Source organism: Siphateles boraxobius, unplaced genomic scaffold (genome assembly GCF_051911475.1).
Source record: "Siphateles boraxobius isolate OS27281-9 unplaced genomic scaffold, OSU_SipBor_1 12, whole genome shotgun sequence".
In the NCBI taxonomy this organism is placed as follows: Eukaryota; Metazoa; Chordata; class Actinopteri; order Cypriniformes; family Leuciscidae; genus Siphateles; species Siphateles boraxobius.
The window spans coordinates 30488444-30514296 of NW_027508722.1; the positions used below are offsets into that span (position 1 = coordinate 30488444).

The window sequence follows — 25853 nt, forward strand, 5'->3', positions numbered from 1 at the left end:
ATGTGTTGCTTTTTAAATCAAATGATCAAAGTGCTCGTTGCCGCTGCGATCAGTGAAGCGGATACAGTGTTGTCTTGTGGCTCGCGCAGCTTTCACACGGACGCGCACTTCAATCTATCGCTGTTGCGGGGAGACTCTATTCGTTACGGTGAAATCTCAAAACAACATGCACACAAACGTGTCCCTGCTTGATATAGACTGTTATAGATGATTGATAAGACATTTTGATGAGAGAGAAAAAAAACTTTTTGCTAAAAAGGCTTCCCCTGGCCACGGACTTGAGACTAGCAATATACAATTCCAGTGAAATTTTCTCCCTCAAAAGCAGCCTGACTGCTTCTATTTGTTAGTTCATTCATTTGAATTCATTCATTTGCACGTTGTGTCCGAGCCCGGCCCGGCCCGACACATTAACTGTAAAATTATGAGCCCGAGCCCGATTTAAACCCGACGATTTTTTAATACGTGGGTCGTTATTACTGATGTTCTCAACTACTTTCTGTGTTACTTTCCCCCGCCCGCAACATTAATGTTTTGTCCCGCTCATCCTGCCCACAAATAGACTTTTTTTCTGTACCTCCAATATACAAATACTATGTCGCCATCATACACATCAGCATAAATGCTCCTGATAAATTTGTTACTAAAGCATTAACTTTAAAGCTTGTTATTGCTTGTTATTAAAGCACACATATAGTTGTTCTTGTTGCTTTTCTGCAACAGATGAATAAAAATGTATTAGTTTTTATATGTTTTATTCATAAATATTTCTAATAATTCGCGAATCGTTTTATTGTCCCGCAACCCGCACACACAGAGTGATGTGCATTACCGCCCGCGCTCGGCCATCAAATCTAGTCCTGCGTCGCACTCTATTGCATTGGGAGTGCACGTCTTTAGATCAAGGGCCCGGCCCGAGGATAGTCACGGGAAATATCTTCGGTTCGGTTCAAGTTCGGGCTCGGGCAGAGAATCTATAGCTCCAATTGAGAGTGACATAACCACAAAACTAAACAACGAGGCGAGGGCATCATCAACGTACGCATGATGCCATGCCTAAACGCAGAATTTTGCTGCATTATAGGTAAGGCAATGTTTATTTATATTGGCTGCCAGGCATACAGTACTGCTTGTTTTTTTTGCTCAAATTAACAGTTTGTAAACGTATAGTTGCGCTAATAACAAATGAGTTAACGGGAGCGTTTATACTGAGACGTTTAAGTTGTTGCTAGGTGACGTTGGTTAAAACTACATGGTTAGGAAATCTATTTAAATTCAGGGGAAGCGCACATCTTAGCCTTACCCTGGAGTTTGTTCACCCTCCTCCTATGCCGACTCTCCCGATTGCCCCCGATATGCAATATTCAACCTTGAAATTATGGAATATCCATTCTACAGTCCGTAGCCGTCGTGTGATCTTTCCCGTATGAGAAATGTAACATAATGCTAAGGTGAGCGAGCATGCAAAATCAAACAACCAATCAAAATTCGTCTTTGTCTAACATACTGTCCTTAATTAAAATATTATTAATTTAGCTTAATATTCACAAAAACAAGAAAATGTGAAAATGTAATTGGCAAATGTGATTTTTAAATAGTATATTTTATCAGTAAAATCACGTTTACATTCATGATGATCTGAGGGGGCGGGAGAGTCCCATTGAGGGGGCGTCCATGGCGCCGGCCCTGATGGAAACTACTACCAAATATATCTCAATGGGTCCTGCACACAGGGAGGTTCTGTCTACTGTTGTAGGCCCTGAGCAGGCTTTGGTTACGGAACAGGAGGTAAAAGCTGTGCTGGGGAAAAGGATCGTAGAATGTGACCAGACGACGGTTTGGCATCAGGATCTCATCCTCACCCACATGAAAGTATGGGGGGATCAAGGCTAAACTCAAAGAAAAGTGTTTTTCTCTATTACAGAGGACCACTTTTCAGGTGTGGTGTGGGATTCGACAGCATTGCAGGCACATCTGTCTCCTGCTCGTACTGGTTTGATCCTCACAGCTGTGAGCATGATAAAGCTAGGCCAGTCACTCACTGTCAAACAGTTTTGAGACTGTTAGGTCTAATGGCAGCTGTGTACAACGGAATACCTTTTTGCCAGCAGTACATAAGACCTTTGCAGTGATAGCTTAAGACCAAGGGGTTTCTCTGAGGGGCAACCCGTTCTGCATGATCTAGGTTAAGCGCAGGTGCTTCACACTTTGGTTATGTGGAAGAAGCCTTGGTTCTTGTCCCAAGGTCAAAGACAAGATCAGGAGGAATACGGCGGCTTTGTAAGCCTTATAATAGGGGTATCCCTATAAGAGGTGTATGATGCGGTGAGTATTACAACCTATATTTGAGCTTCACCCCTGGGTCCAAGGTGCTTCTGTCTAAGTTGTGCTCACCTGATTTCACACAACACAGGCACTGGTCAGTATGGCGGCATGGGTATAAAAGTTCCCACAGTGTCAATTCTCGACGTAGCGCGAGTTCCCTTGAAAGGGAAACGTCTCGGTTACGACTGTAACTTGGTTCCCTGAAAAGGGAACGAGACGCTGCATCGCCCAGCCATACTTCCAGCATAACTGTGTTCGACTTGCGTCAGCCTATCAGACGCTGACATTGTTTGGTCTGGGTGTACTTTATAGCTTCCTGGTCATGACGTCCCCTGCCCCTTTATGGTCTTGGACTGATTTCACACGTGCTCCAGGACGCAATCTCGCAGAGGTGTTCCCACTGCATCAATTCTCTATGCAGCATCTCGTTCCCTTTTCAGGGAACTAAGGTTACAGTCATAACTGAGATGTTTTTCAGTTTAATTTTCATAAATGGTCTGGCTGAACTGTGGAAGTAACTGTGTGCTGTGAATATTACAGTATGTCCACATAGTACACATCTCTTTACAGTATTTTAGCAACGATAATCCTATTTTTTAATAAGTTTACTTTTTTAGTACAACAAGATTGTCTAAAAACAATAATGATGTCAGTATTTCTACAGTATCAGTAGTACAGTATTCACCCTTCAGCCTCTTGTATCTTATTGCTTAACATTACAAATATAATAACTGTAAATTAACACAAAGTCATAAAAGTCACACTCATTTTTCACTTGTTTCAAGACATGCTTCAAATTCTAAGAGCATACAATCAGTATTAATGAATTATGTATTTTACATTTGATTAATTTATTAATCTTTTTTTAAATCTTATTATACTTTTTTTCTGAATGCTTTATCTGATGCTTCATATAGCTTTCAGATTAACTGAAAAACTTTAAGCACTGTAAATGTAGATTTTTGTTCTATAGCTTTCATTTGCCCTATAGCTTTCAATTGCTCTATAACTTGTTCTTTACTTTATTACTAACTGTTACTTGCCTCAATTGAGGAAAAGTGTGAAGCAATTAGTAGTCAATAGAGAAATACTAAACATTGCTTTAATTTTACCGAATTTGGTTGTTATCTAATTAATTGTTAATATTATATTTAGTTAATTATTATATATTTTTCTTAAAAAAAATTAAAAACGTGTTTAACTGCCTTTTTCTCCTGTGGTCTCGAAATACCAGGGCTGTCAGGGATTGAATAGCTATTGTATACATTTATTAAAAATACAATTCATATAAATGCCACAATAAAAATTGTACTAATTTATCTTGACTTTCATTTAAGGCCATACTCTACATTTGGCATCGCATTTAGATCTTCTATTTGAAAACAAACACCACTTTGTACCACACAAAACATTTTATACAATGCTTAATTTAACTTTTGTAATCCACTCCCTTGCAGCGTGAAATGGAATCTTTTCCATCTTATCATTTCAGCAGGTGTAGCTTTACTGCATTTGATGAGTTCACACATGGCTCTTTTGTACTTGCCTGGATACCGGCTCCTTCTGTTACAATGATTTTCCACACACAGTTCAGGCTGTTCCCATAAGGCTCCGGGAACCCAGGGGAGAGGATGGTACCTCTCCTTTCTGTTAGATTCCCGCTGCATGGAACTGTGAAGCAAAACAGAGGCAAAATTGAGCTCATGCTGAGGATGGAACAGTACAAGTGCCTGAACTGAGTCCTGTGAGAAAGACAGCCGTCTCCTTTGACACAAGATGTGGTTATGCCTAAGGTAACATGAACCAAAGCCATCATCACCCTGCTAAAACATACATTCTCTGCATGAGAAATGTCTTTCCGGTACCACTTTATATTTACCAAGTAACAATCTTATATCATTGCATTTGTAAAGACTTTCTAGCCATAGAAGCTAACCACATTTTTAATAAGTCAACATGACCAACAATCCAAGTTTAAAAATGACAAATTACGGAAGTAAAATGGGTTGTGTTGTTTTGTGATATGTAGTACTTTTTTCAACATGCTTTATCCTTGCTGGTAGATTCCACATTTTTTCTTCCATTGACGGATGTTTAAAAAAACATTCCATTTTATTAAAGAAGATGTTTTTCCTGCATCTAATTTTTGTGGAGGGCTCTTAAAAGCATTCAAAAGAGTACCTGTGTATCCAAAATAGCATACTGTCTGATTAGCATGCTACATTTGAATTTGATTTAATTTCTGTTAATATTTTAAAGATATTCCTTTCAGTTTGTAATGCTTATGAAAACTGTGGAATTGAGATTTGAAAGCAGACTGAAATAAGGATGTGCCTTGGGTATGATAAAATCGTGACAGCACTATAGAATACAGCGACAGTTAAATGCTCAGTATTAAAACCTGGAGGTTACGGCTTTGAACTGAAGGCTGTGGCCCAGAGGCCCTTGGATTCAGCCTACAGCCCCTTGAGGATGGCAGTATAGAAGGAAATATTAACTAGAGGACTGCATTTTAAATCCTCATAGAGGCCACTGCCATTTCGTCCTCCAGCAGGATTCCTAACCCTTATTAGTTGCCTCAAGGTTACAGAAGATCATGGGAAACTCGCACAGTTACATTCTCTATGACTTGAGAAAATACGGGACTGTGAATACCAATCTGAATGATAGTACCTATTAGCAAGCAAATAAAAGTAACATGGAATTTGTACGATCTGTATTTTTTTTTATGTCTAACACTTAGTCACAATGAATTGTTTAGTCCTGAATAAAACATGACTAGTGTGAATTTTCCTTGGATAAATCCAGGCTAGCTTACCTATACAATTTGGGATGGTGTCATTCCACTGTGCCAGAGCGTTAGGGACTGCGTGGCACTTGATGGCTTTGGATCCCTGGAGAAGGTATCCGGGGTTACACTCGAAACGAACAATGGAGCCAGCTGAGAATTCTGAACCGATCCGCCTGCCGTATCTGGGCTCTGGGATGGAACTGCACTGTGTATCACTGGTGCGAGGAACAGCTAGTGGACAGGAAACAGATCTCAAATCAAAATGGGGCAGATGTGCCAAAAGCTCAAGCTCAAGCTGCCTTAACAATATAGTAACAATGTAGCAATCCTGTAAAAAAGTATCATCATTTCCACAAAAATATTAAACAGAACAACTGTTTTCAACTTTGATGAAAATAATAAGTAATGTTTCTTGAGCAACAAATCAACATATTAGAATGATTTCTAAGAATCATTTGACAAATAAGACTGAAGTAATGATGCTGACAATTCAGCTTTGCCCAAACAGGAATAAATTACATTTTAAAAATATATTCAAATGGAAAGAGTTTTATTTTGAATTGTAACAATATATCACAATATTACTGATTTTACTGTATTAAATTGATGCAGCTTTTGTGAAAATGAAAAAACAAACAAACATTTGAACAGTATGTGGCGAGCAGGACGAGGCCGATGGAATGAATTGAATGAATTGAATGAATTGAATGAATTGAATGAATTGAATGAATTGAATGAATTGAATGAATTGAATGAATTGAATGAATTGAATGAATTGAAAACAACATTTAGCTTTGAAACACAGATAAGGTTCCATATTTGTTTGTAACCTACTGTTGTAGGCTTCCCGGTGCAGAAGTGCACACTGTGACTATTTTAGCACTCTTTTTATAGAAAACCCACATATGTATTTTTGTAGTACATTAGCATCTTCATGACCCTAGCACAGAGAACTTTGCTGGTTTTGTTTTTGAACATTGTAGCAACTTTGGTTCTTTTTGTCTATTTGTGCCTTAACTTTTATCTGACGGCTGTGGATATATAGGAAGAGGCTGGTAGGACCATCCACCATCACCTAGATGCCTCCATGAGCCAAATGAACTGTCCTAACTGTCAGAGAACATTTCTCACACACCCGCTGTTCCTCTGCGCCCATTGCTGTACGCTATAAAATGGTGAGGAGATATGAAAAGAGACAAAGCAGGCTTGCCGTGGTCTGCGCTGTGTGTGTGAAAGCTCGCTGATGCGGCCGTGAAAAATTCCTATTGTATTTTTTTTATAACTCAGCTGATAAAGGGAGTTAAAAAGAGTCATTTATATACTCTTTTATGACACATTTTAAGACGAGGGAAAATGCCTCACACATCCTGCGGCACCCTGCTGCTGTCTGGGAAATTTGAAACCTCAGGGGTGAGTCATTTAAAGGAACAGTTTACCAAAAAATTATTTTCTCACCCCCATGTCATCCTCAAAAATAGCTCACCCAAAAAATGCCTTTAAAAAATGAAATATTTTATATTTGATCATTTATAATTCAGTGTATAATGGATTATGAACATGCACATTGAAAAAGCAAATGGATGACTTAGAAGTAATTATAAAAATAATATAAATGTAACTATAACTGTTCTTATAATGCAGTAAAATGTCCCCAAGCATACAACTGTGAGGCAACTCTCAAAATACTCATGAGAACAGCGTGCAAATCATTCTCCCATTCGGCTTTACTCAGAGCTAAATGTATTACAAATTACATCAAATTCAAGCCCCTTCCTGATTTGACTCTTTTGTGTATTGGTTATGACATTGTGATTGCGCTGTTAACTTCTCTGTGTGCAATATAAAGGCTATTTCCCACAGTAAGCGGGCTCAGGCATACGGATCAGCAGGCTGGCTCTACACTACACAGCCGTGATTTCACTTTATACACACTGCTAATATATACACTTCACCCTATAGAAAGCTGCCAATATATACACGACAGAAGACACACCAAAGGCTAACTGAATGTTTTGGAATTAAAGTTTAAAAACAAAGCATTCGCTCTGCATGATGACCTGTTATTGACTGAGAGTTAAGTGTGTGCTTACCTTGGTAAACAAAATGGAAACCTTTGGCAGATGGACCGCTTTTTGCGCTGAATCTCAGCATGATTTGGTTTGAAGTGGCCAAGGGCAAGGTTTCTCCTGCAAAAACACAATATGGCAGACATTAAAATCTCCCAGAGTTGCTTGTGGAGTCAAATGTGCTACAACAAACTGTAGCCTTAAGGTAGTGTACATGACAAATGGCTTAATAACTCTGATCAGCCTCCAAGGCAAAGGGTGGAGAGAGCAGGTCAGCAACAATGGGCCTAAAACTGATGGATACCCAATACTCAAGCTGTCTTCAGCATGTTCATAGATGCAGTGGGTACATTAAAAGAAAACCCCCAACCAAAAGGCTGACTTACCCTTGAGCTAAACTATGAGCTTTTCCAAAATCAAAGTGTACTTTTACAAAGTTGTATCCAAAGGAGGAAACAAAGTGCTGATATAGATGACAACTGAACACTACAGTTGAGCCTGGAGGGTTAAACACTCTAACTATGAATTGAGTGGCCTGTCAAGATTTCTGGCCCACTGCTCACAAAGCTGAGATAGAAATGATATGAATTTACAGCACTTCCCATGGGAATATAATGTTGCACAGCAGACCATGAAGATATACAGTATAAAAATGCCATACAAACAGTTTGTGTGCAATGGCCGTCATCAATCCTGCAAAGACTGTTGAATTAGCCGTGATTTTCTTGTTCTTGGGATTTTATTACCTTTCACTCAATAATACCGGCAATAATTCAGCAGGAAGCTGCAAGGATAACATTTTCTTTTTAGAAAGAATTAAATAAGTCTAGAACCAAAGGGCAAAAACGACAACATTGATCCAAGATTTAAGATTTAAACTTGATATTATAAATACAGTGGTCCAAAAAGTATTTGAACACTTAAGCCACACTTAAAATGTCATTATCAATAAATAAAACAACAAAATATCAAACCAAGCAGCATTCATTTTAAAAGAAGATAGCAAAAACTTGCTTTAATGACAATTGTTTTAAATTATTATTTAGGGTTGAAATGCTAAAACCAATACATATACTGTTTAGAACAAGGACAAAAAGTATTTTGACAGTTTATGGTTGCCAGATGTAAGGCCGTCTAACTCGATCCAATGGCGGTATTCGAATTAGCGGTGAAGGTCTTTGCGTATTACTGTCTTTTCTCGCGGCAAAGTATTTTTGGTTAAATTCAATACATTTTTTCATATGTATATACTCGTTATTTCATCTGACTCCATAAATGAAAAGGCTTTAATGATATCTGTGCATCATTAAATGTGAGCGAATGTTTTACTATTCTTTTAAACTCTTGAATGAAAATAATGTCAAAGTCAATTAGAATAATCAAATGTCACAATTTAATATGTCAGGTAAATGTATCATTATAATTTCATAATCAATTCAAGGATAATCAATGCAAAACATCAAATGCTCTAGAAGAGGAAAAAGTTTACCCGACAAGAAATGCGCACCGAGACATTTCAAATAATACCAAACATGTATAAAACTAGATGATAATCATTCACATTAAACCATTTAGATTCTTGTGTGAGTTTGGGAGAGGTCTGCCAGGATGAAGAATGGGGGAGAGAAATGTAGATTAGGATGTGGGAGGTCAGACCTTCGTCTCAATAGTGCATGAGGGGGGGTTCAAATGTTAATTTCCTTTGTTTTCTCAGAGAGTGGCCCTCTCTTAAAGTCCTTCCAGTTTTTCCAGTCTTACACAGACATTAGTGGATCATGTTGATAGTTAATGTGATTCTCTACACCTGTGGTTACTCTGATAGGACTACTCTATGAACTTGAAGAGAACCGACACATTTTTTCAACCAAAAAAACAAAATCAAAACACCAATTTATTAAAAGTCAGCAAATAAGGCTCTTATTTGAAAAACATGGGAAACTGAATTCTTTCTCAGACATTTTTTTAGCATATTTTGGCGATTTCATTTGATTCAAAAGGTGTAAGAACTTATTACTGTAGGTTACAACTTTGGTACCGTTGTACAACGTACTTAAATATTTAAAACTGCATTTTAACTTTGTTTCAGTTTTATTTAACTTATTTTTGAAATATTTCAATTGCATCTAAAATTTCGATAGTTTTGTTGCAAAAAAAGAAAGAAAATTAGCATAAACTGTAGATGACTCCAAAGTCCAAAACTGATTTAATGAGGTCTTTCAGGTTGACTTATGTGCAAATATGTATTTTTATTTTATTTTTTTATGATTTAGTAAAAATATTAATTGCAAAAAGAAGACTTATGTTTGCTCGAGCCTGACAAAGTGTGTGTTCACTAACAGAAATTTTAAACAATAAATACAAATACAAAATAATCAGCAAACGCTTTCCAAAAAATGATACTCCCTCTGCATTTCCCTTTTGGAAAGAAGCCATTTAACCTCACTTGAGACCTCGTGCACTGCTCAACTGTGTACACAATTGTCTTTTCACTGATTTAAAAAGCCATATATGCCTGTTTGCTTCTTTTCAACGGGTTTTGTGCATTTCAAAGCAAACTCAAAGCAACAAAACTGTGGTGAATGTACAGCCATTACTTACCAGAATGAGATCCAGCCAGGGAGCTTAGCAGCCTAGAATTCTGATTGGGCCCATCAAATAACTCAACAGAGTCGTTCATGGCAGTCTGGAAATAGGCAAATTGCCCAAACACCACTAAGGAAACACAATGAAACACATAGAGCGTGTTATTATCATCACCACCACTAGGAAGAGACACTAACAAAAGTAGTACAATGAGTTAAGAATAAAAGAAACATAAATTTCCCATTGACACTCGTATTTCAGGTTGATGGTTTTATAAGTGTCCATATGCAGTCTGCACAGAAGTATGTATAGCCTAGACACATCAGCCCCATCTAGATAAAGGGGCATATGAGATTAAATTCATTACAATAGAAGATTTTGATTACAGAAATCATGCCGTGAAATTGTGAATAAACCGTAAACTCATACCGCAGAACACCAATGACAGAGCTATGTGGGAATCAAGAGCCCAGGTTTTGGTTGTGATTGACGAACAAATGACGGAGGTGGTACTTTTTTAATGAAATAATCCAAATGACTCACAAATCAAACACATGGGTTGTTGACTTACTAAAAATACTCAAAGGGGCTATATGTAGAATTCAGAAACCGTTGTTATTAGTGACACTGGTGGCCATAAAGTGAACTGCTGCAGCCAGCAACTTATTGTATACGTAAAAACAACAAGCGCATTTAGCTCAGCACACTGCCTTGTTTTGAATATCCGGTAAGTTCCGTCGCGAAATATACGTAATAAAAGTAATCGGGTTGTGAACATATCCCTATGCCTTTAGGTTCGATGTTAAAATGCAAATGTGAACGCCAAGTGGACTAGGACTAAATAAATCATTTTTTGTTTTGTTTTTTTTGGGCCGGACCAAATGAATCAAGCGAACCGAACTACAAGTGTGAACACACCCTGCATGTGGTTAAATGCTTTTTCGTTCTTTGGTTAGAAGTAAAAATATGTTATAGGAAATACCTTTGCAGTGATATACTGATAAACATCCAGACGCCGTTCACACTGCTGAGAGCGACGTTTAGATGAATATGTAAATATGTGCTGCGCGTTTTCCTCTCAATGACAAAATAAATGCAGAACAAAAATGACAGAGTGAGAGTAGCCGTTTAGAAAGCATCTGATAATAGAGAAAGCTCTGCCATTCACCAGCATCATGACGACAGATGAGTTAATTAAAATTGCACTACGATAAATTGATTATAAATTATATATTTATATATAAGACTATAGACTACAGATTTGGCTCTGTGAGACTTTAGTTTGAATTAATGACATTTATTTGCATAATACATTGACATTACAGTTCAGAATGGCTCTTTAGGCATCATAGAAAGAAAGAGATACTCTTGGGAGCGAGCGTAAACGTCGCATGATTGATTTTCCTGGAAAAAAACGTCCCTATTCCCAGTGTTGGGCAGTAGCGTCGCTACAAGTAGTGACGCTACTAGTTTAACTACGTTTCTCAGTAGCGTGGTGGTAGCGTCGCTGTTTTCTGAATCAAATAGCTTTTCAGTAGCGAAGCTCTTTTTTTGATCAAGTAGTGCGGTAGCGTCCACAATAGCTACATTTTCCCAAGCATTTATATAGCTCAAGCTCAAATCGGAAATACAACTGCTAAGTATCACTGATGCTGGATCAGTTGGTGACGGTGACTTTCTCTTGTTTTACGGTGGTTGGCAACCATAGGGCCATATGATTTCATTACCGCAATACAGAAAACATGGACTGAATCGCAGTATCCATGCATAAAAACGAAATTTACTGTATAACGCGGAATTTCACGAAATTTGTCAGATCTTGGATGAAAACAATGTAAGTAAACTTAAATAAAATCGCGATATAGACTAGTGTCTGTGAATATTAAACCGCTTAAAGACTATTTAAAAAGGAATCATGCATGTTCTGCGTGTCTCTGTGAATGAATGGCTCAGACGCGCGGATTCATTTACCACACACTGAAGCACCCATGGCGCTTGCGATGTTTTCAGTAATGGATCAATGAACTTCATCTACATAGCCACTCTGAGAGTCACTTTAGCAGCATTTGAGAAAAACTATCGTCATATCAACAAAAAAACAGAGACTCAAAGGTCTAGCTACATGGCAACCTGAATAAATAAAAGGTTGGTTTAACCTTTGAAGACATTTTGCTTAAATCATTAGGCCTACATTTTAAATAATTGGTCATTACAATTTAAACCATTAAAAAAAAAAACTATTCCATAGTGCCCTCAAAATGTAATTTATTTAAAAATGTTAATAAATTATTGTTAAATTATATACATTTCATGTTTTCAATCAATTACACGTTTTTGATTACTAAAATTTTATTTAACCATTAACATGGGAGTCCAGAAAAATGAAAACAAAATAAAACTGAATTTGGAATGTGGGAAAAAATAAAACAGATTTCATAGGGCCCTACAAACCAGCTTTTTGGTGCATTACCATCACCTTCTGCTGCGTATGGTGTGACATCACATACCAATATCAATCCTTGGGCTGACACGTGAGAAATGGAAAAATATGCACACACTCTTGACACCTGGTTTTGTTATAGTTTTATTTAGTTATATGGTTTTATATAGTTATGTTTTTGTGTTGTTTTTGGCCAAATTGATCTGGAACAGTTGTTGAATAAACAATTGAACTGACAAATCATGCCTGCCTATATGTTTGATTGACAATTTTATTGATCACTGAGATAGCATTGACTAGGAATTAAGTATGGTTAAATATAAAAAATTAAATTTGAAAAAGTAGACTAGATGTAGTAAACTACTTTTGTCATATTGCTGTAGCTTAGCTTGCTACATTTCCCAGGGTGGTAGCTTCAGTGTAGTGAAGCTACATTTAATGTAGAGTAACTGCTAGCTTAGCTCCCTACATTTTCTAAGTAGCTTGCCCAACACTGCCTATTCCTTTACATCACAATTAGTCTACAGACTTTCACAGACAACCTAGGAAGTCGGGGAAGGTCTAATTTTTTAAAATTTTGTTAGAAGCTGATCACACATTGTCAAAAGAAGGCAAGTAATACATGACAAGTCTTACATATAGCCCCTTTAATGCTTAGTTTAATGACTGACATTGTTCAAAGAACAATGTAAAGTTGAATAATCAGTTCAGCTTTTGTGTGCTTTTACTGTTAGTGAACATCCAAGTACAAGAGATGTTAACATCATTGTACACCTTTTTATTGTTTTAAAATCATGAACCTCTTTCTGTAATGTATGCAATATGTGTATGTTTGATCTCCATACCTTCCGACCTGAGACCAGTGATGAGGCTGTGATGTGTTGGCTTGCCAAAAAGGACACATGGTTCATACGGTAGGGAATGAAAGACTGGGGAAATCACAGAGGCATGCTGTGCATGTCAGGTGCTGGTGTGAGAGCCAGCTTAGCAGAGAGGGGTGAAAGGGGTCATACGGGCCACTGCGATGACTCTATTATCTCCTCTGTAATGAGATGTCGGCCCTCGCTTCATACTCAAACAGTACAGAAAACCTGAAGGGGCACTGCTAGTGGCTATGCAAATATCAGTTTGACTGGATTTCTGTTGGCTCACAAACACTTCCACAAGCTTCAAATGTTAAAGCCTTATTTACACTGCTATTTGTTATGCATGAACTGTATTTTTTTATTTTTTTGCAATGAATTTAGTAAATTCTGGTTTTGAGCAGTTGTGGATATGAAGTATGTCCAAAAATGTATTTGAGTTTATTCACATACAATTTCTGTATAGAAACTTTGGATTGAGAACTCATCACTTGAATTAACTCCTTCCCTGCCATTGACTGAATTTTCCATAATTTATGACACAATGGTTCCCCATCATTGACAGAAAAACAAAAAAGCTGCTATCATATATCATATCATATACATATATATATATATATGTAATATAATATATATATATATATATATATATATATATATATATATATATATATACATATACTATACTACTATATATATATATATATATATATATATATATATATAAAAAATTGGATTGAGTAAAATTTACTTGAAACAGATAGTATACCAAATAAATATTACTTGAGAATTTCTAACTAAAACCATCAACAATTGTATGCAGTCTTTACTTGAAAACATGATTTATTAAAATTACTGAAAACTGTTTTAAGTAAGTCCTACTCCCATTTTTTTTTCATTGTATTACTCAGTATTACACTAAAAATAACTGAACTGTGACCTTTGTAAGTAACTTTATTTACTTACCAAACTCTCCAGATACTGTGATGTAGTAGGAGCATGTCTGGCCTGTCGTGTAGTTGAGAGGGTAATGTGGGGATAATACCACTCCCTCTGATCCAGTGTACTGCCCACCGCATGGTGCTGAAAAGAGAGAAACAACCCAAAAGGCTTGTATTTACTCTTGTTCAGTCCATATGACACTAGGTAATGAGGTCATTTTAGTACAGTATTAGATATGTGATGACCAGTGAGACTGGGAGAGCTCTACAAATTTCAAAAGAGGGAGAAGAGGAAAGCACAAACTAAGTAATTTTTCCATTATAAAAGGTCAGATCGAATACATGTACCATACTTTGTGCTTTCTGGAGCCAGTTTGTCACATGTCTGAGTGTTATAGACTCTAATGTTTCATGTCATTCTGTGTGCTTAAGGTTAGTTTCAATTGCTCGTTAGCACACTTCCAAGTCCATATTTGACCATTATAATTTAATTCTAAATTGTACAGGCTATACATTCAAAGAGCAAATCAAAAGGCATTGGGATTAAGTGTTCATAGATGTATCAGTTGACAGGAAGTGCACAGGGGATATACCCGTCAGCAGTTGCAAATAACTTAGTCATATTTACTTTTAGATTACACATAGACCACATTTATCACTTAATTTAGGGGATTATGTGATATGAATTATGCATTTTATATTAAGTGAACTATATAATAATATATTAATAATAAAAACACACCTATGCATTTATGTGATAGTTAAGAATAGTGATTTACATAATATTTATTTACATGAGAATATCCTTATATTTGATACCCCTAATCTGCATGATGACTCATTTGTCCCCTATGTTTGATGACGTTGAAGGGCATTACAAATGAATGAATGTTGCCAAGAAAACACTTCAACAGATATTCTCTGCTGGTTTTAATAAAATAAATCACAATTGCAAGGCAGACCTTATTAAAAAAAGGCCCTGTTTGAATAACAGGTAAGTGGAGTAATTACCAGAAGAAATTGAAAAAAGGCTGTTTTCACTGACTCACTTTAAAACACACTGCTGTTTTAAACAATAAATTAATAATTAATCACTGTACATGTGTTACACAGGAGTTTCCTGCGTCGCTCCCTCCGCACCCACGGAGGGATCCGTCTCCAAAGTATTGACTGTTGCCAAGCAAACTGCAGTTCCCATAATGCAGCTCTCCTGAACTGATCACACACACCTACTCTTCACCGATTACACTCCCACCTGCACTTCATTTCAACACGCATCTCGCTATCACTCAGTGCGAAGTATTGTTTCTGCCCCGGCTAACATTAGGGGCAATAATCTACGTGTTCTATTTCACTGGTTTAGATTCTGGACTGTCTACTGGATATCTACGACCACTCTCTGGCTACCTCGACCTTGGACTGTTTCCTGGCTTTCTGATCATACTCTGGCTCCCACGGCCCTGGAACGTTGTATGTACTTTGTTGACTCTCTGCCTGCCCCGACCATCAACGCCTGTATACCTGAGTATTCTTTGCCTTGCCCACACCACTCCTGCTTGCCGATCTATATCCTGCCTGTCTGACTCTGTTCCTAAATAAAGCTGCAAATGGATCTCTATGACTCTGACAATTCCTTACAATATGATTCACATCAAAGACAGAAGTAGCCCTCGCTAATAACAACTCAACAGAAACCGTAATTCAGGCCCTGTGGGTCTGAGTATTGTGTGGACTCGTACAAGCTAATGACACCAAATCATTGCATCCTGCAGCAAGCGTTTCACTTAACTCCTAAACATTTATTGGAGTAAGAAAGTCAATAACAAGATATTGGAAAATGTACATACCTTTATACAAGCAGGGTTAATTTGCTTGAGCTTGACATTAATTGCACAAACCAGCTTAATGGTAGCACTGCTAGAATGGCCTACAACACATCATACAAACAGCGTGGAAAGGTTGTTGGAATTGCTATAGCCTCTGACAGGTATTTTAGTGAAACTGATTCGTAATTCAGGTCTGAGCATGAGGAGGGAGTATTGAGGAGGAGCAGCCAATGAAGACTATAAATCATCTGTGTGTTGGTGCATTGGCGTGTGTTATCTCTTTATCATGATCGTAATGGGTAGAGGCTAAACACTTACTGTAGGTGTTTGACTGTGCATGACAGGAAAAACAAGTGAAAATCAACCACAAAGGTCACCGAGAGGATTACTGAGAGTGCCAAGTGTAAAAAATTGAGGCTGAGAAGGTCAGCAAAGAGTATTTGTGGAGATATTAACCAATGTCAGTGCTTCTGTCACACCTGGCCCATTGCGTGTGACCTTATAACCGATGGACCACCTATAATAAGCAGTGTTGGGGAACTTAACTGTTAAAAGTTTTTGTAAGAAATCAGCCCACATTTTGACGTTTAGAGATAACTCTGGTCAATAGCTGAGCCTGCTTGGCTGATTAACAGAAGTACTGCCAACCCCTTCTATTAGTTTAATCATTTTCAGTTTTTTTTTTTTTTGGTATGAAAAATAAGAGTTTATATTAGCAAGTGCTAATGTTATGCATGCAATTTTATCATTCATTTGCATGCGCAGTATATCAGTGCAAGCCATCCTGTTCTCTAGATATCAGCAATCACATTGGCCATTAAAAAACATCATGTCAGTCGACCAATAATAATCGTATTACTCATATTACTCAAAGTTATTAATTACCAGGCCCAAATCTGCAGAAGTTTTGCTGCACTGACTGAAAGATAATGTATGAATTCATTATTTCAATGAGCTCATCGTTTCTGCCTTAAATGATTGAATTGTTTAAATTAATACATTTTAGCTAAATGTGAATAAATGCGCTAAACAAATAAATGTGAATTTAATTTAATTTAATTTAATTGAAATTTTGCAGTAAAGATAGAATGTGTTAAATTTAGCTAGATTGCTAATCTGAAAGTATAATCAAATTAAGCACAAAAAAATATTACAAATGGACACACAAGAGGCCAGGGATTTGAAGAGCTATGCAGATGGTGCGGAATCAACGCAAGCCTGATAATATTGTTACTTATCAGTGTTTCAGCCATTCCCAGTTATTTTATCTGGTAAAAAAAACACCTAGTTTACGACAGTAGCCTTGGTTCCCTGAAGAAGGAATGAGGTGCTGCGTTGAAACTGTAGGTATGCTCTACGTGGTTGCGTCATGAAGCACGTGTGAAATCAGTCCAATAGGGTAAGGGGACGTCAGAGGCAGGTGACGTCACAACCAGGACACTTTAAAGCATGTCAGCTTCTAATAGGCTGAAGTAAGTCAATGACAGGCAGGAAGTATGGCTGGGCGACGCAGCTTTTCCTTCCCTCTTTAGGGAACCAAGGTTGCAGTAGTAAAGCGAGGTGTTCCTTTCAAGGGAACTCTCGCTACATGGAGAATGACGCTGTGGGAACGTTAATATTGACAAGTGTCTGTCTTAGGTGAAATCATGAAGAGCAGCACTAAGACGAGAGCACCTGGGACCCCAGTTTAGGGTCCAGGTTGTAACGTTTTCCCACACTCGGTATACGCTGGGGTGCCAGACAGGATTTCTGTCATTAATTTAAGGTTAAGTTAAAGAAAACGTACAAAAATCTTGTGTGGTCTGATTTCTCTTTCACAAAACCCGTCACTTAGTGAGATAAGGACTTACACCATTAATCAATACATAATATATGTAGTAATAATAATACCCATATAATCACTCTTAAATAGAACATAAACCATTCAATATGACAGGACATATACTTGCATTCAAATATGTATATTCACAAGATGCACAATTTCCAGTATTTCAAAAATCTTTTTTAGTTAGAGAGAAAAGAAAAAAAAAGAAAAAAAATTCCGTTCAATAATTGTCCAGCCACAAAACAGGCAACAAAAAAGAAACAAAATTAGTCCAGTTCAAAAGACAATCATTCATTCCAACAGTAATCCACAGCAAACATAGTTCAAACAGTCAGTGGGAGAAGAATTCCCAATCAAAAACAGTCAAGTCACGTCAAACAGTCATCCAGTGCAGGCTAAATTGTACTCACGACTCTCTCTCTTTTTTTTTTTTAAATAGACTGGTCCACATTTTCCGGGACTTCTAGAAGTAGTACATTTACATTTATTCATTTAGCTGACGCTTTTTATCCAAAGCGACTTACAATTGTTATATGTCAGAGGTCGCACGCCTCTGGAGGAACTAGGGGTAAAGTGTCTTGCTCAGGGACACATTGGTGTCTCACAGTGGATTTGAACCCGGGTCTCTCACACCAAAGGCATGTGTCTTATCCACTGCACCACCACCACCCCTAATAGACTGTAATAGACTAGTAATAGACTGGAGGCTCCTGATCTGTATCCAGTTCAGGCTTTGGAACTCGTATTGTTTTCCCTGCAGCGTCTCAACGTCAATCAGCTAGTCCACAATGACAATGATACTTTCCTTTTTGTAAACCAGAGCACGAGCATGGGAGTCTTCTAGAGGAGCTCCGCGAGGTACACTCGATGCCTCCCGACAGCTGCCACCATCTTTTTGTGAGCGACTCACGTCATCCAGATAAAGGTAACTAGGGGCTGGACTAAAAATGTCGCCATCTTGATTCGTGCACTTATCTTATGATGACTGTATATTCATATAATATAGAAAGTTTTTGATATTTGTGGATAATGATCTCAGAGTTATTTTACAGATGAATGATGACTGATAAATGTTAGGACAAGTCAACTTTTCATTGCAATTTATTTATTTATTTCATGATGACATCGTCACAAGGTTGTAGAACCTCATGAATGTGTGCGGAGAGGACCAGCCCACGACATCACAAACATCCAGAAGTGAAGCAGAATAGTCTTAGAGGCAGCCATACTCCTAGTTGAGTGAGTTTCTAGAGCAACAACTCAGCATATTAGAAGGATTTCCTAACTTTTTCCCACTGTGAGAGTGTGTGCATCAATGAAAGCAGCGCATTAATATAGAACAGTGGTTAAACTGACTTGAACTAACTGTGCATTAAACGGTTTAAATGCACACCTTTATCAGAGTTAAGTATTCAGATAGACCATGGTGTAACATGATATTATATATGTAATATTAAGTTGTTCTTGAGGCTGTTTCATTTAACATTTGAAAAGGCACCAATGTGACATAACTAACATGTTACCATGTCATTAATCAAAATATCACAAGGTAGGTGGCTACTAGGGTGCTCTAGGTTCTTGTCATTCTTGGTTCTGGTATGTTGCTAAGATGTTCTGGGTCGTTCTAAAGAAAATCACCTTTAAATATTAATACTGTTGTACAAATATTTCAATGCTTTGCTTTAAGAAATAATAATAACCTAGATATTTTTGAAGAATTTTAATTGAAAAAGAAGTCCTTTTATTTGTAAAACGCCCTTCCTGAAAGCCACCGACTGTGGTGAATAACTAAAGAGTTTGAGATTAGAACTAAGCAAGTTCTCTGTGTACCTAAACCCCGGAATAACTCTGCTCGTATTTGCCTTTATCTCAATGCCAATGAATATCCCGGCCTTCAAAATTCGCTGTCCATGCCATCTGTGATCTCTCTGCTCTGGCTGTGTTCCTTTCATCCCTCAGGTCTCAGTAACAATGATCTTCAATTGAGATTCCTCGCACATCAGTCCCATGCTAAAGCCTCTGGGCTCTGGCACCCACAGGTCTGTTGCTTCATCTGCCTCACAATGCTTCTGTGAGCTCATGAAAAGCTGGTGTCAGAATGCAGCTGAGGCTCCCTGTTTTCTGCATATCAAACTCACTCCTGTAGCTTTGATCACATCACCTTCCCTTCACACTCGCCATGAGAAGACTGTCTGGAGCTACACACACAGAGCGAGTTGAGCGTGTTTGTGTGCAAGTGGGCATACGCAAATACAAGCACACACATACTGTGCCTTTTGTTCGGAGATTTGCCTAGAAACCTACAATTTTATACTGAGATGTAAGAAAATTTCAGGTTTTTGGAAATATATATATATTTTCTTAGCTTGGCTGTCTGGAGTTTCTTTCTTTCTTTCTTTCATGTGTGTGTGACGTTATTTTCGTGAATAACGGAAAGTTTTAGACATCACTTTTGCCCCCCTTTACACCAGCAATTACCATTCAGCATGATGGGAAATAGATCCATACAACATTGACAAATAATTAAAAACACTTTCCGTTTTTTCGACATGAAGAAGTATCTGGTCTAGCACTTCTTTGCTCGGGGTAAAGGATGCTAATAGGAATCTGAAGAACATGGGAAGAAAACAAAGTGCAGCTCCTGCTAAATAATATCAATCACAATTCTGCGTAAAAATGATTTCTATAAGGAAGACCAATAACATAGTTGATTTAGTAGACTGGTAGTAGCAGACTACGTAATTAGGTACAGGGATAAAGTCACTATCATACACTGTAAAATAAAAGTTAATTTACAAGTAACGGTCTATATTTTTGTACAGAATTTTGCCGTTTTGTCATTATACAGTGAATGCCTGTTATTTTACAGATATTTGCTGTAATTTAAAGGTCCACTATTAAATCTACAGATAATTGCTTGTATTTTTGTTCTACATCAATTTTACGTTTTTTTTAAAGGAAATTGTCTGTATTTTTACAGGGTTGTGTGTAATTTTACATAAAATATTAAGTAATATTTTACAGATTATTTTCTGTGAAATTAGAAAACAAAGAAAAGAAGGTATAACTGCAGAAATCAGCAGTCATTTTGTCATAATCCGGCCTTCTTGTCCTTGATTTTCCCTAGTCTTGAGGCTGGATCATGACAGACCCATGTTTTTTGTACAAGCACATGGCCTTTTGTTTTGGCCATGTGCTTGTGTTGTCTCATTACGTAACCCCGACCCCTTGTCTTGAATTACTGATCCTGTTTCTGTAGTTAGTTTATGGTCTAGTTTGTCAGTCCTAGTCTAGTTTAGTCTGGTCTAGTCTTGTCATTTCTTTTGCTGTTCATGTTTTGCCCCCTCCTGGGTTTTGTTTTCTCTGTTTTCTGTCTATAATAAACTTTGTGTCACTGCATCCTGTCTGCGCCTGGGCTCACCTTCCACCGTCATAACAGAATGAACCGACCAAGACCGAACCCAGCAGACATTACGTCCTCTTATGTCAAGCATAACCCTGATGATCTTAAGGATTGGTGGCACAGGTCCATCGCTGACTCTAAGAGGGGCAAACTCCCGATTCCCTCCCAGGGAGAGCTATCATTGAGGGAGTATGCCCGGGTCGCCAACGAGAGGAGGTTTTTCCTGCCTGATGTCCTCCTAAACCGCTACCTCATTGCGGGTCTCAACTCGCCTCCACCCCTGGCTGAACGGGAGAGGCTGGTTTGCCATTCGTTTGCTGATATGGTGGATTGTTTATCGAGGAGAGAGTCCCGGGGGTCCATCTTGTCATCACCACCAGTCAAGCTGCCAGTGATTCCGGAGGGTCGTGTCCTAGGTGTTGTTTCCCAGGGGAATCAAGCTGGTCCCACTACCACTCCCGAGACATCATCCGGACCCGAAGGTCTACTCGGCAAGCGAGGGAGATGGAGCTCTTGGGAGTCAGCATCAGAGTCCTATGTGACGGAATCAGCCCTCCCAGAGACTGATCTTCCAACCCCAGACACAGATCCCGCCATGGTTCCCCAACCACTCACCAGTCCGCCAACGGCATCTGCACTGCGACCTAGGAAGAAGAAGAGGAGGAAGGGAGCCTCCCGTCCTTCTTTTCTGCTTGGTCCAGAACCTGCTGCTGCAAGCGCTGTCCCCGAGCCCACTGTTGCAAGCGCTGTCCCAGGGCCCTCTACTGCAAGCACAGTCCCAGGGCCCTCTACTGCAAGCGCAGTCCAGGGCCCTCTACTGCAAGCGCTGTCCCAGGGCCCTCTACTGCAAGCGCTGTCCCAGAGCCCTCTACTGCAAGCGCTGTCCCAGTACCTGCTGAGAGAGTTGCACTCGATCTAGCCGCTAGGAAGGTTCTGCAAACAGTTTCTGCTCGTCAAGAGATGCCTGTCGTTGTTGCTGCCAAAAGTTTGTCTGACTATCTGTCTTGTCTAGTCAAAATCCTTGAGATTCCTGTCATGTCCTTAAGTCCTGTACCCACAGCTGAGGAGAGCGCTGTTTCCAAGTCTCCCACGGAGAGCGCTGTTTCCAAGTCTCCCACGGAGAGCGCTGTTTCCAAGTCTCCCGCAGAGAGCGCTGTTTCGAGGCCCTGTCATTGTTTTTTCATGTATGCCTTTGCTGTTTTTTGTCATGGTTTGTTGGTTTGTGTCAATGTCACAGTCAGTTTTGTCTTGCGTCTGATGTCCACTTGAGGAGCATCTGGAAAATGCTCCTTAAGTGGGGGGTTCTGTCATGATCCGGCCTTCTTGTCCTTGATTTTCCCTAGTCTTGAGGCTGAATCATGACGGACCCATGTTTTTTGTACAAGCACATGGCCTTTTGTTTTGGCCATGTGCTTGTGTTGTCTCGTTACGTAACCCCGCCCCCTTGTTACCCTCGTCTTGTCATTATTGCCTAGTCAGTTTCACCTGTTCCTGTAATTAGTGTCTCCCTTATATGCCCCTTATGTTTACTTTTCCGTTGCTTATGCCGCATTCCAGGCAACCTGTAACCCGTGTTTTTCCAACCTTATACCCGTGAAAGTGCACTGGAACGGCAGTCAAACCCGTGACTTCCCACCCGTGAACTCGTACTAGATCGATGTACTCCCAGTTACGAGCTCTGACGTCACATAGCCCGCGAAACTATACAAAACAACAATGGCAGCCCCATTTTTTGTGATTTCAGTTAATATGGGTATTTTTACACGTTGTAAATTATATACTGAGCTTGTATTTCCTATCTATCCCTTATCTTGACGTTCAGTGTTTACGTTAAATTACTAATACTGTAAATGTGCAGGTATTCTGTACTTATACATTTAGTTAATTTAACAGAATTTGACTGTAAATGTGCCATTATTAAGTACTTAATTAGAGATTGCGGTCAAAATTGCAAAATTGGATCTGTAAAAATTAAAACTGTAAATATACAAACATTTGTATTTGAATTGATGTACTTATTGCATTTTTATACATAATTTCATTGTTATTTTACACAGAAAAACTATATATTAAAAGTAAATTACGGTAGATAGACAGCATGATAATAAAATAACTTTATAAAACCCTAAATTTACAGTTTAACCTGAAAGTTAAATGTCTTTTTAATGTAATTTGACATAATTTATCCATTTTCCCACGGTACAATATTTAGCTGTTTTTCCACGGTTTAAAAGGGCCATTATCAACAGTAATATACTGTAATTTAATCAATTTTGACTGTCTTTTTAATGTAATTTGACATAATCTATCCGTTTTTTCATGGTTTAATAAGCCATTATCAACAGTAATATACTGTAATTTAATCAGTTTTTATATTTTTATAAATATTAATATATTTAATAAAATACTATATATTTTATAAGTATTTTTATGTTTTTTGCATGTAATTTTGTGAAATGGTTATTTGCTGTAATTTAACGGAATTCGTCTGGAAACTTTACTGCGAGAGATTTACCATTTTTTTACGGGAAATGTTAAATAACTTAATCAGCAGGTCCTCTCGCTTAATTTTTAAGATTTACCCAAAACTAACTAAATAAATAAATCATGGTTGAGCTGTAATTGTACTGTAGCTGTAATAGCCCTTTTTTTCACTTAATTTCATTCTGTTTTGTTTAGTTTTTTCTTATGAAAAGAAAATGCTTAAAATAAGCTAATTTGTTTAACAAGATAAATGCATATACAACAAAATAAAACTGATGTCTATGTTTTCTAATACTGTTACACTTACTGTTTAAGGGTTACTCCAGTCCCCCCACCTTACAATTAGGTTTCATTTGTTAAAATTTGTTGACTACATTGTTCATTGTTAGTTAAAATTAACTAATGTACCACATTTAGTTGATGTTAATTTCAACATTTAATAATAATTTTTTTTAAGAATAATTTTTTTTATCTATTACATAACGTAATTTAATGCACTGTGAACTAACATTAACATAGTTTAATCAATGATTTTTGCTCATTGTTATCTCATTTAATTTAATGCATTAGCAAATGAGACTTTATCGTAAAGGGTTACCAATGGATGTGATGTTTATAAGTTTAAAATATTAGGATTTGTCTTATCTACACCTATTCATTTGCTTCAAAAGACATTGATTCATCAGTTGGTGTTGTATGGATTACTATACTGTTTTTGCTTTGTGTGGTTTTTATTCAATTCAATTCACATTTACTTGTATAGCGCTTTTCACAATACACATCGTTTCAAAGCAGCTTTACAGAAAATGCACGAGTCCAGATTACAATTTAGAGTGATCTGTTCCCTTTTAGTCGTGAACGTCAGACATAGTCGACTTCGACTGAAATGGGATCACGCCAAGGAGCCAGTCATCTTCGAGTACTATTGAACAAGCCAATGGAATTGGCGGGCATGATTTACATCACACACTCCGCCCCCTGCGGTGCGGGTTTAAATAAGGAAGTGGATGCATGCACTAGCTGCCTTTCGCTTCGGAGCCGATCGTTTAATGTCTCTTAAGAGTGCTGTTGTTTACAACGAGCGAGTGTGTCGGTGTTCTTCTGGAAGACTCTCCCAGTGCTGGTGTTCTACAGCGCGAGTGCAGCGGTGATCGCAAGCTTTGAGCTCTCAACTGCTGTTTTAACAGCAACAATTTTCTAAAGGTTTCTATGTGTTGACGGCTGGTTAGAGGGCGGACAAGTGAGTGCTTCACTGTTTCAGTTCACTGTTCAGTGTTGCCGCGGTCATTCCCCTGTGTGCTCCGGCACTGGTGATGGGTCCTATTTCCTGAAAGAGCAAAACGGGTGTTTTTGCGTCTTTCAAGATGTCATTCCACCTGTGAGTTCCTGGATGCGGTCGTTCCCTTTTCCTCTCTGACGGTCACAATTGTTGCATCACATGTTTGGGTTTACAGCATGCTGAAGCAGCTTTTGTGGATGGTTCATGTTCACATTGCGGGAATATTACTGTTGTGGTGTTGAGTTTGAGACTCGCCTTCGTCCGCGAAGTGCAAATCCCCAAATCCATGCCCCACTCCGGGTGCCATGTGGGATGGGTGATCGGAGGATAGTGATGGATGTCTCGTCCGGTAACCATTCCCTGTGGCCTCACTCCTCCATCCCACCGTAGCCGATTTCCTGTTGAAAGTGCTGGTCCCTCTGTAATGGACCGATCAGCCGTTACAATTGGGGTTCGTCTCCCCCCTAAGGCCTGTGAGTTCACGTCCGTTCCAAGGGGCAGAGCTTACAAAGCCTGTGGGCAAGCCGCCTCCTCTTGCATGCCATGGTGCTTCTACAGGCGTGTCAGGCATGCACAAGGGTAGCACAGACCGTGCGCTCATAGGTGAGCACCGCACTGCATCCGACCTCGCCCTCCCGGGCACGAGTGTCGTGGCATGTGCTATCGGTCTGGCAATGTCCACCTTAGTGGTCCAGGAGCGCCATCGTTGGCTCAGCCTGGTCGATATGGCGAATGCGGACAAAGTTCGGGTTCTGGTCTCCCCAATTTCCCAGGTTGGGCTGGTCGGCAACGCGGCGGAGAACTGCATCCAACAGTTCTCTGCCGCCCAAGCACAAACGGAGGCTATCCGGCACATTCTGCCCCGGCGGCCAGCTGCTGCCTTCATCCTGCTGCCGGTGTGAGTCCCTCCGCCTGCTCGTCGCCGAGGGCGTTCCCCGGCTGCTGCTCCCCTGGGCCTCCGCAGCAGCCTCCAGCCAGGCCTCAGCATAGAGCCGGCCGCAGTAGGTACGCCCAGCCCAGGATGGAG

The 25853-nt window shown here is 38.8% G+C and overlaps 1 protein-coding gene across 1 annotated transcript in view; it reads right to left on the reverse strand.

The window, feature by feature from the left end:
- csmd1b (CUB and Sushi multiple domains 1b) overlaps nucleotides 1-25853 on the reverse strand; it is a 325939-nt gene that overhangs the window by 141714 nt on the left and 158372 nt on the right. The window contains exons 29-33 of the mRNA XM_077218011.1: nucleotides 14035-14151; nucleotides 9781-9894; nucleotides 7207-7302; nucleotides 5144-5347; nucleotides 3872-3996 (exon numbers count right to left, since the gene is read on the reverse strand). Of these exons, the coding sequence (XP_077074126.1) occupies nucleotides 3872-3996; nucleotides 5144-5347; nucleotides 7207-7302; nucleotides 9781-9894; nucleotides 14035-14151 (656 nt within the window). The remainder of the gene's footprint in view (nucleotides 1-3871; nucleotides 3997-5143; nucleotides 5348-7206; nucleotides 7303-9780; nucleotides 9895-14034; nucleotides 14152-25853) is intronic.